This window comes from Oncorhynchus tshawytscha, linkage group LG17 (genome assembly GCF_018296145.1).
Source record: "Oncorhynchus tshawytscha isolate Ot180627B linkage group LG17, Otsh_v2.0, whole genome shotgun sequence".
Classification (NCBI taxonomy): domain Eukaryota; kingdom Metazoa; phylum Chordata; class Actinopteri; order Salmoniformes; family Salmonidae; genus Oncorhynchus; species Oncorhynchus tshawytscha.
In genome coordinates, this window is record NC_056445.1 from 102,843 (window position 1) to 119,072 (window position 16,230).

At 41.9% G+C, this 16,230-nt stretch overlaps 1 protein-coding gene across 11 annotated transcripts in view; it reads left to right on the forward strand.

Moving 5' to 3' along the window:
- The window catches only part of brca2 (BRCA2 DNA repair associated), a 36,161-nt gene that overhangs the window by 17,645 nt on the left and 2,286 nt on the right, over window positions 1-16,230 (forward strand). For 6 of the 11 annotated variants that reach the window (XM_024376637.2, XM_024376635.2, XM_024376636.2 and 3 more), the window contains 15 exons: window positions 2,237-2,335; window positions 2,449-2,518; window positions 2,702-3,228; window positions 3,493-3,665; window positions 5,571-5,755; window positions 6,118-6,288; window positions 6,727-6,855; window positions 7,103-7,361; window positions 9,103-9,258; window positions 9,572-9,719; window positions 10,132-10,283; window positions 10,808-11,012; window positions 11,235-11,404; window positions 13,488-13,626; window positions 15,763-16,037. In XM_024376637.2, the coding sequence (XP_024232405.1) occupies window positions 2,237-2,335; window positions 2,449-2,518; window positions 2,702-3,228; window positions 3,493-3,665; window positions 5,571-5,755; window positions 6,118-6,288; window positions 6,727-6,855; window positions 7,103-7,361; window positions 9,103-9,258; window positions 9,572-9,719; window positions 10,132-10,283; window positions 10,808-11,012; window positions 11,235-11,404; window positions 13,488-13,626; window positions 15,763-16,037 (2,858 nt within the window). Of the gene's footprint in view, window positions 1-2,236; window positions 2,336-2,448; window positions 2,519-2,701; window positions 3,229-3,492; window positions 3,666-5,570; window positions 5,756-6,117; window positions 6,289-6,726; window positions 6,856-7,102; window positions 7,362-7,694; window positions 7,796-9,102; window positions 9,259-9,571; window positions 9,720-10,131; window positions 10,284-10,807; window positions 11,013-11,234; window positions 11,405-13,487; window positions 13,627-15,762; window positions 16,038-16,230 lie in introns of those variants that run through there. The other 5 variants (XM_024376639.2, XM_024376641.2, XM_024376640.2 and 2 more) reach the window with 5 other exon arrangements.

Below are 16,230 nucleotides of genomic sequence, written 5' to 3' on the forward strand. Positions count from 1 at the left end.
TTTTCAATACAGGAAGTAAACAAACCATGCTCCTTTTTACGTCTTACGCAACTCTCGATAGTGTAACGTTGTTGCTGGATGTGCTTCTTCATTGCACAAATGAATAACCTCAACCAAATTCCAAAGACTGGTGACATCCAGTGGAAGCGGTAGGAACTGAAAACAGGTTCCTAAGAAATATCCCATGGCAATGACAGCTCAGGGAACAGTCAGATGCAGCAACAAAAAAAATCTGAACAGTTAGTCCTCGGGGTTTTGCCTGCTACATAAGTTCTGTTATACTCACAGACATGATTCAAACAGGTTTAGAAGCTTCAGATTGTTTTCTATCCACATCTACTAATAATATACATATCTTATATTCCTGGCATGAGTAGCAGGAAGTTGAAATTGGGCACGCTATTTATCCAAAAGTGAAAATGCTGCCCCCTATACCTTAACAACTCCCCTGCAGCGTTCTGTCTCAGTCACACATTTCTCAGACAGTTTCTTAATAAGTGACAGAGATTAGAAAAGATTGGATCAATATTAAACCTTTTATAATGAATATATATCAAATCTGTAGTCTAGGACCCTATAAATGTAAGGAGGGAGGGGTCTTATAACCCCTCCCCTTCTATTAATACAACATAAGCATAATCAATTATTATAATAGATCAAACATTTGGTACAGCCCCTATCATGTTCCCAAGGTGAACCCGACAGTAGCCACCCCTTGCCTTGATGACAGCTTTGCACACTCTTGGCATTCTCACAACCAGCTTCACCTGGAATGCTTTTCCAACAATCTTGAAAGAGTTCCCACGTGCTGAGCTCTTGTTAGCTGCTTGTCCTTCACTCTGCGGTCCAACTCATCCCAAACCATCTCAATTGGTTTGAAATTGGGTGATTGTGGAGATCAGGTCATCTGATGCAGTATTTCATCACTTTTTTCTTGGTCAAATAGCCCTTACACAGCCTGGAGGTGTGTTGGGTCCTTGTCCTGTTGAAAAACAAATGATAGTCCCACTAAGCGCAAACCAGATGGGATGGTGTATCACTGCAGAATGCTGTGGTAGCCATGCTTATTAAGTGTTCCTTGAATTCTAAATAAATCACTGCCCGTGTCACCAGCAAAACACCATCACACCACCACCTCCATGCTTCACGGTGGGAACCACACGTGCGGAGATCATCGGTTCACCTACTCTGCGTCTCACAAAGACACGGTGATTGGAACCAAACATCTCAAATTTGGACTCCTCTGACCAAAGGATAGATTTCCACTGGTCTGTCTATTGCTCGTGTTTCTTGGCCCAAGCAAGTCTCTCCTTATTATTGGTGTCCTTTAGTGGTTTCTTTGCAGCGATTTGACCATGAAGGCATGATCCACGCAGTCTCCTCTGAACAGTTGATGTTGTCTCTGTTATTTGGGCTGCAATTTCGGAGGCTGGTAACTCTATTGAACTTATCCTGTGCAGCAGCGTTTGGGTCTTCCATTCCTGTGGCGGTCCTCATGAGAGCCAGTGTCATCATAGTGGTTGATGGGTGTTTGCGACTGCACTTTCAAAGTTCTTGAAATTTTCCGTATAGACTGACCTTCATGTCTTAAAGTAATGATGGACTGTCGTTTGTTTGCTTATTTGAGCTGTTCTTGCCATAATATGGACTTGGTCTTTTACCAAGTAGGGCTATTTTATGTATACCACCTCTAGCTTGTCACAACCCAACTGATTGGCTCAAATGCATTAAGAAAACAAATTCCACAAATGTACTTTTATCAAGGCACACCTGTTAATTGAAATGCATTCCATGTGACTACCTCGTGAAGCTGTTTGAGAGAATGCCAAGAGTGCAATGCTATCAAGGCAAAGGGTGGCTATTTTGAAGAATCTAAAATATTTGGATTTGTTTAACACTTTTTTTGTTTACCACATGATTTCATATTTGTTATTTCATAGATTTGATGTCATCTATTATTCTACAATGTAGTAAATAGTAAAAAATAAACCAAAAACCCTTGCATGCGTAGGTGTGTCAACTTTTAACTGGGACTGTGTGTGTGTACACACTATCTATCAGATCTAAAATAACAAAAATGTGATCAGATATTGTAATTGGGAGGAGCCTAGAGGAGTATTGTTAGACAACTTTTTACTTGTATATATATATACAGGGTTGTGTGTTTACCAATCTAATATTGTTTTGAAGAAAATGATTTACAGCATTGTCCTTTATGTGATATTATATTCAATAGACCAGCCTCCTCTGAAAAGAAAACTCTTGACCAAATTCGACAGAACTGTGGATTGTTTTCGACGGTCAAAACTCACTCCAGCTAAAAGCAGTTCAGATGGTAAGACAGTTGACCTTTTTTTTAAGTAACGAATTATCAAGTAACACAATTCCCTGTACAATGAAAATGAACATTGACAAGATGGTTCATCAATGCATATTTGATTGTTTCAGGTATATTTAAAGACAGGAGAGTCTTCAAATATAATGTGGCTCTTCAACCTAATGTCACGAGGCCATATCGGTAGGTAATCAATTTAAAACAATGGTATTTCTGAACTAGAGTACAGTACCTGTGTGTATTTGTTGTTTTCACGTAGTTCAAACAACATATGTATTTTGAAATTATTTATCAAATAAAATGCATTCATTCATTCACCTAGCATGAAATCTGTGTCATATTCTCATCACCTATGTTTCTTTCCAGCGCTAATCCGAGATGTGTAGACACAAGGCTGAATAAGCCCGAGCCACAGAAGACAACGTCAGATCCAACTGCCGAAGACCGTAAACCAGTTAGCTCCAAGACCGCTGTATTTGTCCCCCCATTCCGGAAGAATGTCAAGCTTGAGCCACAGGGGAGCAGTGGTCTTCAGGACAAGACTAGAGCGCCTGGTGTGTTTGTTTCCCCGTTTCTAAAAAACAACCGCTTAACCAGGGAGGGTTCCTTTAAGCCTTCAGAAGATAATCATTCTCCCTTCATCTCTGAAATGCCTACCAAGACCACATCTGTTCCACTTCCTGAGTACAACCCCATCACTGACACTGGTAGTGATAACGCAAAGGAGTCCATTAAGGAACAGGACCCACAAAATATTGACAAAACGGACCGAGGTGATGATTGTGGCCATTGCCTTCCTGTCACCCTAGGAGGAGAGGATGCCACTGCAGAGGAGTCTATTGCAGGTCAGCTAGCCCCTGATGCCACCGGTACCCTTCTAGACGTTGTTTATGGTACAAATATAATAATTTATCTTGCCTTTTTATCATCTTTGGGATATTGTAAACAATATTATTAGTTTCAACATGGTGTGACAACACGTGAAATAAATTATGCTGATCAATTCACTGGCTTGGGACTAAATGTGTGTACTGAATCAGAACATGTATTTATCCGGAAGTAATTAACAAGAAGGCATTTGAATCGGGACTGATAAATTGTAACCGATGTGCACTTATCAGGAGTCGACTTAATGTGAAAAAGTAATGTGTATGCAGAGTGCTTGCAGCTTGCCCGAGACATGCAGGACATGAGGATCAGGAAGAAGAAGCGGCAGACCATTAGACCTCTCCCTGGCAGCCTGTACCTGGCCAAGACATCTGGGGTGGCCAGGCTGACCCTCAGGGAGGCCGTTGGAGGTTGGCACCCTGTACAACACACACACAAACAGGTACTATAACTAACACACACAAACATACTTTTTTTGCCACTGTATGTGAACCCTTTGGAATGATCTGGATTTCTGCGTAAATTGGTCATAACATTGTGATCTGATCTTCATCTAAGTCACAACAGACAAACAGTCTTCTTAAACTAATAACACACATTATTTTATTTGTTTCTTGTCTTTATTGAATACATAATTTAAACATTCACAGTGGAGGTTGGGGAAAGTATGTGAACCCTCAGGCTAATGACTTCTCCAAAAGCTAATTGGAGTCAGGAGTCCGCTAACCTGGAGTCCAATCATTGAGACGAGATTGGAGATGTTGGTTAGAGCTGCCCTGCCCTATTAAAAAAAACTCAAAACATTTTAGTTTGCTATTCACAGAAAGCATTACCTGATGTGAACCATGCCTCGACAAAACCGATATCAGAAGACCCAAGGTTAAGAATTTTGGACTTGCATAAAGCTGGTAAGGGTTACAAAAGTATCTCTAAAAGCCTTGATGTTCATCAGTCCACGGTAAGACGAATTGTCTAGCACTCTTGCTACTCTCCATAGGAGTGGCCGTCCTGCAAAGATGACTGCAAGAGCACTGCGCAGAATGCTCAATGAGATTAAGAAGTGTCAGCTAAAGACTTACAGAAATCTCTGGAACATGCTAACATCTCTTTTGACGAGTCTACGATACGTAAAAAACACTAAACAAGAATGGTGTTCATGGGAGGACACCACGTAAGAAGCCACTGCTGTCCAAAAAAAAACATTGCTACATGTCTGAAGTTCGCAAAAGATCATCTTTATGTTCCACAGCGCTACTGGCAAAATGTTATGTGAACAGATGAAACTACATTTGAGTTTGTTTGGAAGGAACACACAACACTGTGTGGAGAATAAAAGGTACAGCACACCAACATCAAAATCTCATCCCAACTGTAAAGTATAGTGAAGTGAGCAACATGGTTTGGAGCTGCTTTGCTGCCTCAGGGCCTGGACAGCTTGCTATCATAAACTTTGGAATTCATTTTTCTGTTGACCAAGACATTTTGCAGGAGAATGTTGGGCTATCTGTCCTCCAGTTGAAGCTCAACAGATGTTGGGTGACTCAACAGGACAACGACCCAAAACACAGAAGTAAATCAACAACAGAATGGCTTCAACAGAAGAAAATATGCCTTCTGGAGTGGCCCAGTCTGAGTCCTGACCTCAACCCAATTGAGATGCTGGGGCATGACCTCGAGAGCAGTTCACACCAGACATCAGAAGAATGTTGCTGAACTGAAACAGTTTTGTAAAGAGGAATGGTCCAAAATTCCTCCTGACTGTTGTGTAGGTCTGATCCGCAATTACAGAAAACATTTGGTTGAGGTTATTACTGCAAAAGGAGGGTCAACCAGTTATTAAATCCAAGGGTTCACATACTTTTTCCACCCAGCACTGTGAATGTTTACACATTGTGTTCAATAAAGACATAAACACATATAACTGTTTGTTATTAGTTTAAGCAGACTGTTTGTCTATTGTTGTGATGAAGATCAGATTAAATTGTATGACCAATTGATGCAGAAGTCCAGGTAATTCATAAGGTTCACATACTTTTTCTTGCCACTGTAACACACACAAACAGATATTGTAACCTACACATACAAACATACTGAAACACACAGACAAACAGGTAGTGGAACACAGACTGACAAACAGGTGTTGGAAGACACACACACAGACTGATACTGTAAAAACAGACCGATAAACACACTGGATTGGTAGAGGTGGAACAGGGCTTTTGAAGTCTGATTTAGAATATGAACAATGGTGAGGGGCTGGGGGCTTGTCTGTTGAACTTGATAAGTGTGTTTTTTTGGGGGGGGGGGTAATGACTGATGTCTAATCCTCATTGTGGATATTACTCAGCTGTATGGCTATGGAGTGCACCGGCATGTTTGGGATATCAGCAGTGAGAGTGCTGAGGCGTTCCGCTTTGTTTGCCGACACTACTTCAGACGCGAGGCGTTTGTAGAGGGGTGCATTCAGCTGGCCGACGGGGGCTGGCTCATTCCTCGCAACGATGGAACTGCAGGGAAACATGAGTTCCACAGGTACGGTTTTATTGATTGTTTGGTACAGGTAGCATTCGTTCCAACTGATGAAGTTGTTAATTTTCACCTTTGCTATGTATTCCCTTGAACATATTTATTATTAATTTGGATTAATGCATGTATATAACAGGTATACTGATGCGCCATCTACCGCTATATCGAAATAGTTTTTAGAAAAAAATTTAAATAAATTTGTACTTAAATAACTAGTTAATCAACTTGAATAAATGTTTGGTTTATAGGTTACATCACTGATGCTGCAGTTAACACTACATCGCAATACTTCAATGGTGAACTTGATAAAAATGTATACATTTTTAAATAATGAATTAAATTGAACATAAGCTCCCCCTCTACTTCAGAGCATTGTGTGACAGCCCTGGCGTGGACCCCAAGCTGATCAGTGAGGACTGGGTGTTCAACCACTACCGCTGGGTGGTGTGGAAACGGGCCTGCATGGAGAGGGCATTCCCAGAGGTGATGGGCAGCCTCTGTCTCACACCAGAACAGGTGCTCCTACAACTGAAATACAGGTACAGCAGCAACCAAAAAGTTAGCTCTGGTGCAGGTCGTTGGTGCACTTTCCTTCACTAACGACCTGTATCAATGTGGCACATCGGTACAGGACGATAGTAGGGGAATGCGCACTCACGCCCTGGACCAGAGCTACCAGCAAGTAACCTCCTACTGCATAAGAACATTAAATGATTTTGGATAAAGAGTGTGTATGTGTAATGTACATGCCTATTCAGCCTTTTATGTGACCAGGATATTTCAATTTCTGTTTTTATATGGTGAACCCATAACAATGTGTACAGTGCAGTGAGGTTGAAGAGAAACTTGCATACATAAACTGCAGACAAAACAAATTATTGTGCGAACTAAATGTAACACTTATTTGTGTGTGTGCCACACACAAATAAGTGTGCTGTGATTTGTGCTGTGAACCATTGAATGTGTGTGTGTGTCAGGTACGACTTGGAGGTGGACAACAGCAAGAGGTCAGCTCTAAGGAAGATCATGGAGAGAGACGACACGGCAGTCAAGACCCTGGTGCTTTGTGTATGTGGTGTTGTCACCAAAGGCCATAACCCAACAAGGTGAAACGGAGTAGAAAAATAAATGACTTTGTTCAATGTGAAGTTTGCCAAAATAAGTCGATTGACTTATTCAAAATTGACTTCATGTCATATAGTTCTGTAGAAATTGTTATGTTATTATTGTTTATAACCTCGGTTCTATGAAGGTCGAGAAGGAAATGCAACAAACCGGTATGGAGTTTGCTTCCCCATGAGTGTGTTGCATTTAGTAAGCCAACTGAAAGAGAACCCTATGTGCATCACATAGGCAGAGCTGGAGTGAGACCAAGACCAAAACCCCACCAGGGAGCGCCGCAGGGTCTAAAGCGAAGTCGTCCCCTGTAGGCTTGATCTGGCTGACGGATGGCTGGTACGCCATCAAGGCCCAGCTGGACGTCCCACTGACCACCATGCTCCACCGGGGCCGCCTGGCGATTGGGGGAAAGGTGCTGGTCCACGGGGCCGAGTTGGTGGGATCTCAGGATGCCTGCTCCCCACTAGAGGCTCCCGACTCCCTCATGTTGAAGGTAAGAACTGGGTTGTGTTCATTAGGCACCAACCAGAAGAAAAGAGACTGTAACTGGGAGGAACTGCTTGCACTTGTCTAATAAGAAACGCTGTTTTCCATTGCGCCCCGCAATGAACTCAAATGTAAGAAGACAATATAGCCGATATGGGCTTAGAAGACACTCAGTATTCAGAATGATATATTCCAACTACATATTACTGCATGTAAATGTACTGTAAATTCCTTTAGAATTCAGTCTGACTGTGCTACCAGTAGGGCTGGCACGGTAATTCTTTAATCGTGTAACCGACGATTATTGATCGTGATAAATCTTTGTTGCTCCTTGTTTTAGCAAGGTGTTGTAGCAAACAAGTCTTCGGTTGCCTAGGCAATGCACCTCTCCCTGCAGCAGCCAGGAGCGGAGGAGAGTAGAAAATGTGTGTAAACCAGGCTTTGTTGATAATTTTGTGTGTATGTATACATATATATATATGTGTGTGTATATATATGTGTGTGTATATATATGTGTGTGTATATATATGTGTGTGTATATATATGTGTGTGTATATATATGTGTGTGTATATATATGTGTGTGTATATATATATGTGTGTGTATATATATATGTGTGTGTATATATATATGTGTGTATATATATATGTGTATATATATATATATATATATATATATATATATATATATATATATATATGTATGTATATGTATATATGTATATATATATATATTGTTCAAATAGCAATTATTAACTGTGACCGACAAATAATTCATCCAAAATTCCAGAACTGTCACATCCCTACTACCAATAACAGCTAGTACTACGGATCTTCCCGGGTCATTTTCAGTAGGGCACACGAGTCCTGCATAGGCATGATTTTTAAGCCCTACCCATGCCCGATTGCTTCTGCCAAATTTAAGGCCTTGCCCAAAATCAAAAATAACTTCCTCCATTAGTAAATCCATTAGCTGTTCCTCTCTGTCACTCGCTCTCTGAACACAGCTCGCTCTCCTCATGGATGCTCGAAGTATCCATAGCACCGGCTCTACTGGTGCTGCTCTGCTCAATGACGAGACATGAAAGAGCAGTTAGCTACTTTTCGTCACTAAAATCGGACAACTCAAGGACCGTTATTCTTTTCTGTGAAATAATCTGTCCTGTTTTATACTGTATTTGACGAGGTTGAAGCACTTCTGACACCATGTCATTATCTTTGTCAAATAAGACAGCAGCAGAGCGCGAGCAAATGTGTCCGCTTTAAAATGTTAGGGATCAATTTAGTGATATCTGAGCCCTACATGGCCGTAAACCGATATATAATGTCGGGCTCGGTTCGAGTAGGAGAGCTCTGTAACAAAACATTTTGCCACTGCTGTCGGTGTATGCACACTAGGGACCCCAATGGTATAGCAACAAGTTGGGTTGTACCCACCCTCCCTTAGCCTGTATTTCCATTAACAGTATTGTCCCTTACACACTCCTTTTGGATTAGTTTGTGATTGGGCATAACCTAAGTGAAACATTTTTGTTTCAGCAGCGATTTTGAATGCAATTGCTCTTACCAAGCTCCAGGGACAAAAGCAGTTGATAGGCTACAGGGGGAAGCTGTAAGATAATGAATTTAACTGATTGGAAGTGTCTTTTATTGGATAAGTTCCGATGGTACCTCCGCATTACACTCCATTTTGGACTTATTTCTTCTGTTTTGTGCCTAATGAACACGACCCTGATGTATGTGGTTTCAGATTGGGGCCAACGGCACCAGAGCGGCGCGTTGGTACACCAGGCTAGGGTTCTACAGCAACCCTAGTCCATTCCTCCTCCCCCTCTCCTCCCTCTACAGCAACGGAGGCCCCGTGGGCTGTGTGGACATTGTGGTGCTGAGGAGCTACCCTACCCAGGTGTGTTTCACTGTACACATTAGCTCTGGTCCATTGTGTTAGTGTGCGTTTACCATTTAGTGGAGGAACATGCACTAACAACCTGAACCAGAGCTAGGCACACATCATCCACTTAATGAATCACCTAAGAAGGCATTGCTAGGGCCAGGAATTTTTCCCAGATCACGTAACCTGAACAAGGAGAAACTCTGGACCCCTAGCTGTGAGTGATGTACTCTGAGAGGGCGTGTTACATATGTATAACTTAGGCCCAGGTAACACTCCTGGCCCTTGATGAGAGGTTTATTCAGAGAGGTTGTGTGTGTCCCTCCAGTGGATGGAGAAGAAGTCGGATGGAGGGTTTGTGTTCCGCACAGGCCGTGCAGAGGAGAGGGAGGCACGGCGTCATGGCAACGCCAAACACAGAGCCATGGAGATACTGTTCGCCAAGATCCAGGCCCAGTTTGAGAAGGAGGAGGATGGTAGGAAATCCTGGTTCCATTTCAAATGGCAACCTATTCCCTATACAGTGCACTACTTTTGATCAGGGTCCATAAGGAATAGGGTGCCCCTATTACTGTCTTATTACTGACAGGGATTGTTGAGGTTAGATGAGATCTGTCAATCATATTAACAGTTACATTTTCTAGTTTAATTTAGTCCATAGACTTGTTCAGGTTCCTATATCTCAAATATATTTACAATATTATTTTCATGTTCCTGCATGTATTATGTATTGCAAATTCTTATAGAATTTAGTCTGACTGCTACCAATAACATAAACTACTACTACTTCCTACCAATCTTCCAGTCATTTTCAGCAGGGCACACTAGCAAAACATTTTGCGATGTACATCTGTGTAAGTTCAGGTCCCGCCTCCCCGTTTCACTCAGTTACAAAACCTTTTCCGCCTACTGAACATCACCCAACAGTTTGCGGTAAACCCAGAGGCCGGAGACGGACCCTGCGTGGTCGAGACATTGAGACACTGCTGGACGGGGAGGAGCTGTACGACGCGGTGGAGAATGACCCAGTTTATTTGGAGGTGACCATAATCACCCTGTCCAAATCCATTTGATCAACATTGGTGGGTTTAAATAAAGCATCAGCCTAATGGGACCGGATCAAAAGTGGTGCGCTAAATATACAATTAGGGTGCCATTTGGGGCATAGCCCTTGCTAGGAAGGAGTCTTAGTTATGGTTAAGGATACATGACTGACCATATCAAATCAGTTATGTATAGTCACTTTTATATGATGCTTTATTTCAATCCCACCAATGTTGATCAAACTGATTTGGTTAGATGGATGTCCGAAACAAGTGTAAAAAACAAAACAAATTATGACAGACAACCATCCATGATTCTGGTGTTTGATGTTGACAAAACATGACTCTTTTAGGTCTCTTTGTGTCAATATATCCTCATAACAGTTGAGCAAAACATAATAATTTCATACATTTATTTATACAGGGAAAAATGCCAAGTGTACAGTTAAATTATTTTAATTCCCAATTTATATTTTTGAGTCCTAAGTAGACCTACTGACTTTCATATTGTTTTGTACTAGGGCCGTCTGAGTGAGCAGCAACGGGAGGCGTTGAACAGCTATAGGCGTTGTGTTGGTGAGAGGAGGCAAGAGGCACTGCAGGAGCGGTTTCGCCAGGCTCTGGAAAGCACCCAGGAGGGCGAGGGCAGGAGCTGTCACAACCGAGACGTGACCCCCATCTGGAAGCTCAGCATTGCTGACTCCAGGGCCAAGCCGGGCAGCAATGGTGTGAATGGATCTTTTGTATATAGCACAATCAGGGTTGTAGTGGAGCCTTTTTTTCAAACTTTATTCAGACCAAGGAGAAAGTAAAAGGGATAGAGATATGGGAAAAGAGAAAGTTATAAGGTCAACACAGGGATTTAACCCTGGACCCCGAAGGGGTCGTAGACCAGCGTCGTCCTTGTTTAATTCTTGGTTCCTCACCTAACCAACACACTCCTTCCAGCAGTGTACCTGTTGAATATCTGGCGCCCCTCCATGGATCTGCAGTCCTTGCTGAAGGAAGGCTGTCGATACAGGGCCTACCAACTATCTACGTCGGAGGGCAAGAAACGAGCCGGTAATACCTCCATTCAGCTCACCGCCACCAAGAAAACCCAGTTCCAGAATTTACAGGTAACACTGAACTTAAACGACAGTGTGCGAATACAAATGTAAATTCTAAAATTATTTCCCAATCTCAAATCAACCCTAAACTATACCCTAGGCACTTGTGTATACACTCACCGACCATTTTATAAGGTACACCCATCTAGTATTGGGTCGGGCCTCCAGAACAGCCTGAATTCTTTGTCATGGATTCCTGCCAGGAAAACATTCCCCACACCAGTAAACCACCAGCCTGTACCAGGCAGGATGGGTCCATGGACTCGTGCTGCTTTAGCGAAATCCTGACTCTGCTGTTGCTATGATGCAACAGGAACTGGGACTCGTCGGACCAGGCAACGTTTTTCCACACCTCAATTGTCCAGTGTTGGTGATCGTGTGCCCACTGGAGCCGCTTCGTGTTTTTAGCTGGTAGGAGTGGAACCCAGTGTGGTAATCTTCTGCAATAGCCCAATATGCCCTTCTGCACACCGTGGTTGTATTGGGGCCCGCCTGTTAACTTGCACGATTCTTGCCATTCTTGCCATTCTCCTTCGACCTCTCATCAACAAGCTGTTTTTGAACACAGGACTGCCACTGACTGGATGTTTTTTTGTTCGTTGCACCATTATCTGTAAACCCGAGACAGTCGTGCGTGAAAAGCCTAGGAGGACGCCCTTATCTAACAATCAATCAAACAGTAACTGGATGCCTGTCCGCCTGCTTTATATAGGAAGCCACGGCCACGTGACTCACTGCGGTGAACGGGGTGGTGTATGTAATAAACTGGCCGGTAAGTGTAATAAACTGTCCGTTAAAATTTTTAAATCCAATTTGCTACAGATTTTCTTGCATAAATACAATATGGTTATATCAATATTTGTGCATAAAAGCAGTTCCACTGCCATAGATTTAAGTCAAAACACATTGTAGAAGTCTTGCAAATTTTACTCGGCCACTCACAAACATTCACAGTCTTCTTGGTAAGCAACTCCTGTGTAGATATTGCCTTGAGTTTTAGGTTAATGTTCTGCTGAAAGGTGAATTCATCTCCCAGTGTCTTGTGGAAAGCAGGCTGAACCAGGTTTTTCTCTAGGATTTTTTTTATCCTGGAAAAACTACTCAGTCCTTAACAATTACTAGCATACCCCTTAACATGATGCAGCAACCACTATGAGTGAAAATATGGAGAGTGTTACTTACTAATGTGTTGTATTGGATTTGCCCCAAACATAACACATTCAGGACAAAAAGTGAATTTCAACAAGGCACTAAAGTAATGCAGCAAAAAATGTGGCAAAGGAAACAGAATGCAGATTTTTGATTATTTTTATTCTATACAGGCTTCCTTTTCGCTCTGTCAATTAGGTTAGTATTGTGTAGAAACTATTGTTGATCCATCCTAATTTTCCCCCTCACAGCCATTAAATTCTAATTGTTTTAAAGTCAGTTGGTCTCATGGTGAAATCCCTGAGCGGTTTCTTCCGACAACGGAGTTAGGAAGGATGCCTATCTTTGTAGTGACTGGGTGTATTGATGCACCATCCAAAGTGTAATTAAGAACTTCACCATGCTCAAAGGGACATTCAATGCTTTTTTTTTTTGTGCTTTTTTTTGTGCTTTTTTTTACCAATTAGGTACCCTTTGATGTATTGGAAAACCTCCCCGGTCTCTGTGGTTGAATGTGTTTTAAAATTCACTCTGTGTGGGGGGTACTAACAGTCATTCAAAAATCATGTTAAACACCATTATTGCTTACAGTGAGTCCATGCAACTTATGTGACTTGAAAAGCAAATGTTTACTCATTTCAGCTTTTCATTTGTAAACAACAACAAAAAAAACATAATTCCACTTTGGTGTGTGTGTGTGTGTTTGTGTGTGTGTGTGTGTGTGTGTGTGTGTGTGTGTGTGTGTAGGCCAGGGACCAAAAAATCAAAATGTATCTATTTTGAATTCTGTCTGTAACACAACAAAATGTGGAAAAAGTTGAGGGGTGTGAATACTTTCTGAAGACACTATTACACTGATATGATCCTCACAAGTGCCTAGTGGCAAGGGTTTTGGGGATTGATTTGGAATTGGTTGTCTCGTGTCATTTTCTCCGTCACCCAGGCTTCTGCAGGGTGGTTGTCTGAGATTTTCCAAGCCCGAGAGGCGGTCGGCTTTCGCGTTCTCCTGAACCGGGACTTAAAGCCACTCTGTGGAGAGGTGGATCTGGTAGGCTACGTCATCTCCATCACAGACAGACAAGGTGGGTTGTTCATCAGGGCACACAACTGAAATGTTTTGTGACAAATTAGCGTCTCTAAATGTCCCTCCCTGTTTAAGTCAGTTTTCTTATTTTTGGTGCCTGATGGACAGGATCCTGTTTGGTCTGTAAAGAGTTCAGTTCTCAACTGGGTTATTCAGTTCAATTTATTTGATTCATCCCCCAAAGGGCTTATAAAGTGACAGGCAGACAAAATATAACAGTCGGACAAATCAGACCTGGATTTAAATACATGCATATTTAAAGATCCAAATGCAGCTCTTATAAAAAAAAATAAAATAAAGGGAACACTTAAACAACACAATGTAACTCCAAGTCAATCACACTTCTGTGAAATCAAACTGTCCATTTAGGAAGCAACACTGATTGACAATACATTTCACATGCTGTTGTGCAAATGGAATAGACAACAGGTGGAAATTATAGGCAATTAGCAAGACACCCCCAATAAAGGAGTGGTTCTGCAGGTGGTGACCACAGTCCACTTCTCAGTTCCTATGCTTCCTGGCTGATGTTTTGGTCACTTTTGAAAGCTGGCGGTGCTTTCACTCTAGTGGTAGCATGAGACAGTCTACAAATGGAATAGACAACAGGTGACTTGGAGTTACATTGTGTTGTTTAAGTGTTCCCTTTATTTTTTTGAGCAGTGTATATACACGTGTGTGTATTTGTGTGTGTGTATATATATTTGTGTGTGTGTGTGTATATACAGTGCCTTGCGAAAGTATTCGGCCCCCTTGAACTTTGACCTTTTGCCACATTTCAGGCTTCAAACATAAAGATATAAAACTGTATTTTTTTGTGAAGAATCAACAAGTGGGACACAATCATGAAGTGGAACAACATTTATTGGATATTTCAAACTTTTTTAACAAATCAAAAACCGAACAATTGGGCGTGCAAAATTATTCAGCCTCCTTAAGTTAATACTTTGTAGCGCCACCTTTTGCTGCGATTACAGCTGGAAGTCGCTTGGGGTATGTCTCTATCAGTTTTGCACATCGAGACTGAAATTTTTTCCCATTCCTCCTTGCAAAACAGCTCGAGCTCAGTGAGGTTGGATGGAGAGCATTTGTGAACAGCAGTTTTCAGTTCTTTCCACAGATTCTCGATTGGATTCAGGTCTGGACTTTGACTTGGCCATTCTAACACCTGGATATGTTTATTTTTGAACCATTCCATTGTAGATTTTGCTTTATGTTTTGGATCATTGTCTTGTTGGAAGACAAATCTCCGTCCCAGTCTCAGGTCTTTTGCAGACTCATCAGGTTTTCTTCCAGAATGGTCCTGTATTTGGCTCCATCCATCTTCCCATCAATTTTAACCATCTTCCCTGTCCGTGCTGAAGAAAAGCAGGCCCAAACCATGATGCTGCCACCACCATGTTTGACAGTGGGGATGGTGTGTTCAGGGTGATGAGCTGTGTTGCTTTTACGCCAAACATAACGTTTTGCATTGTTGCCAAAAAGTTCAATTTTGGTTTCATCTGACCAGAGCACAGTCTGTAGTGGCAAATCGGTTCAAATATGACACAACCAAGAACTTTGTGAAAATCAATATAGACCGAAGATCAATATTTCCAAGTGGGAAAACTGAAAACTAGTTGTTATTGGCAGAGATGTTTGGAACTGTCTTACTTATTGGTCTATTAACTAATTTAATGCTAGGTGATGTCAGCAGTCCGGCCAAAACTCCATCCCACCAAGACAGGCTAAAATTTCAGGCGGTCTTTTCAAACCGCTCTTATTCTAAAAAGGCATAGTCATTTATTATTATTATTCCAACCTTGTAGTATGGAAATATGTAAAACACAGGAAAATCACATTTTTGACTGCACTTGCCATTTAAGTACTTTTGTGTGAGCAATTTTTTTAGATGTTCGAATATAATTAGATGTAAATACATCCAATACTTTCCACATGTTTTTTTCCAAATACATTCCAATGTTCAACTACTTGTATTTTCAAAGATATTTTGTCTAAATACTTACTTCAAAATGTGATCACAGGTCTTGGACAGGTCTTGGACAAATGCATAACCATATATGGCAATGGTATATCAAGAACAAGAGTGAACAGATGGATTTGACCAACTCTGTTGACATGCTGTTGCCTGCAGGTCCCTCTCCAGTGGTGTATCTAGTGGATGGCTGGCTGGACTTTGTCAAGGTGCGCTGCTGCAGCAGTCTGGTCCAGCAGGGCTTGGAGGAGGTGGTCAAGCCTCTGGCTCTGGTGGCCCTCAGTAACCTTCAGCTCAGAGCCCATCCCTCCTCCCCCACCCCCATCCGCAGCGCCATCCCTGGCTTATACGCTGGAGATCTAGTCTCGTTTTCCACCAACCCTAAGGAGCCACATCTACAGGAGGCTGCTGCTCAACTCAGGACCCTTGTCCAGGTAGCTAGGGATTGAGGGCATTTGAAGGTTTCGAAACATCACAATCAAACCTGAAGTGTGATAGACAGAAAAGCTATTATACAGGGAAATTGGACACGTTATTCCTGTGAGGTCAAGATTTGTCTTCCTCACTTCCACTGATTTGAGGATATTTGCAACAAACTGATGTTTGAATTTATTGTGTGTTGTTTGA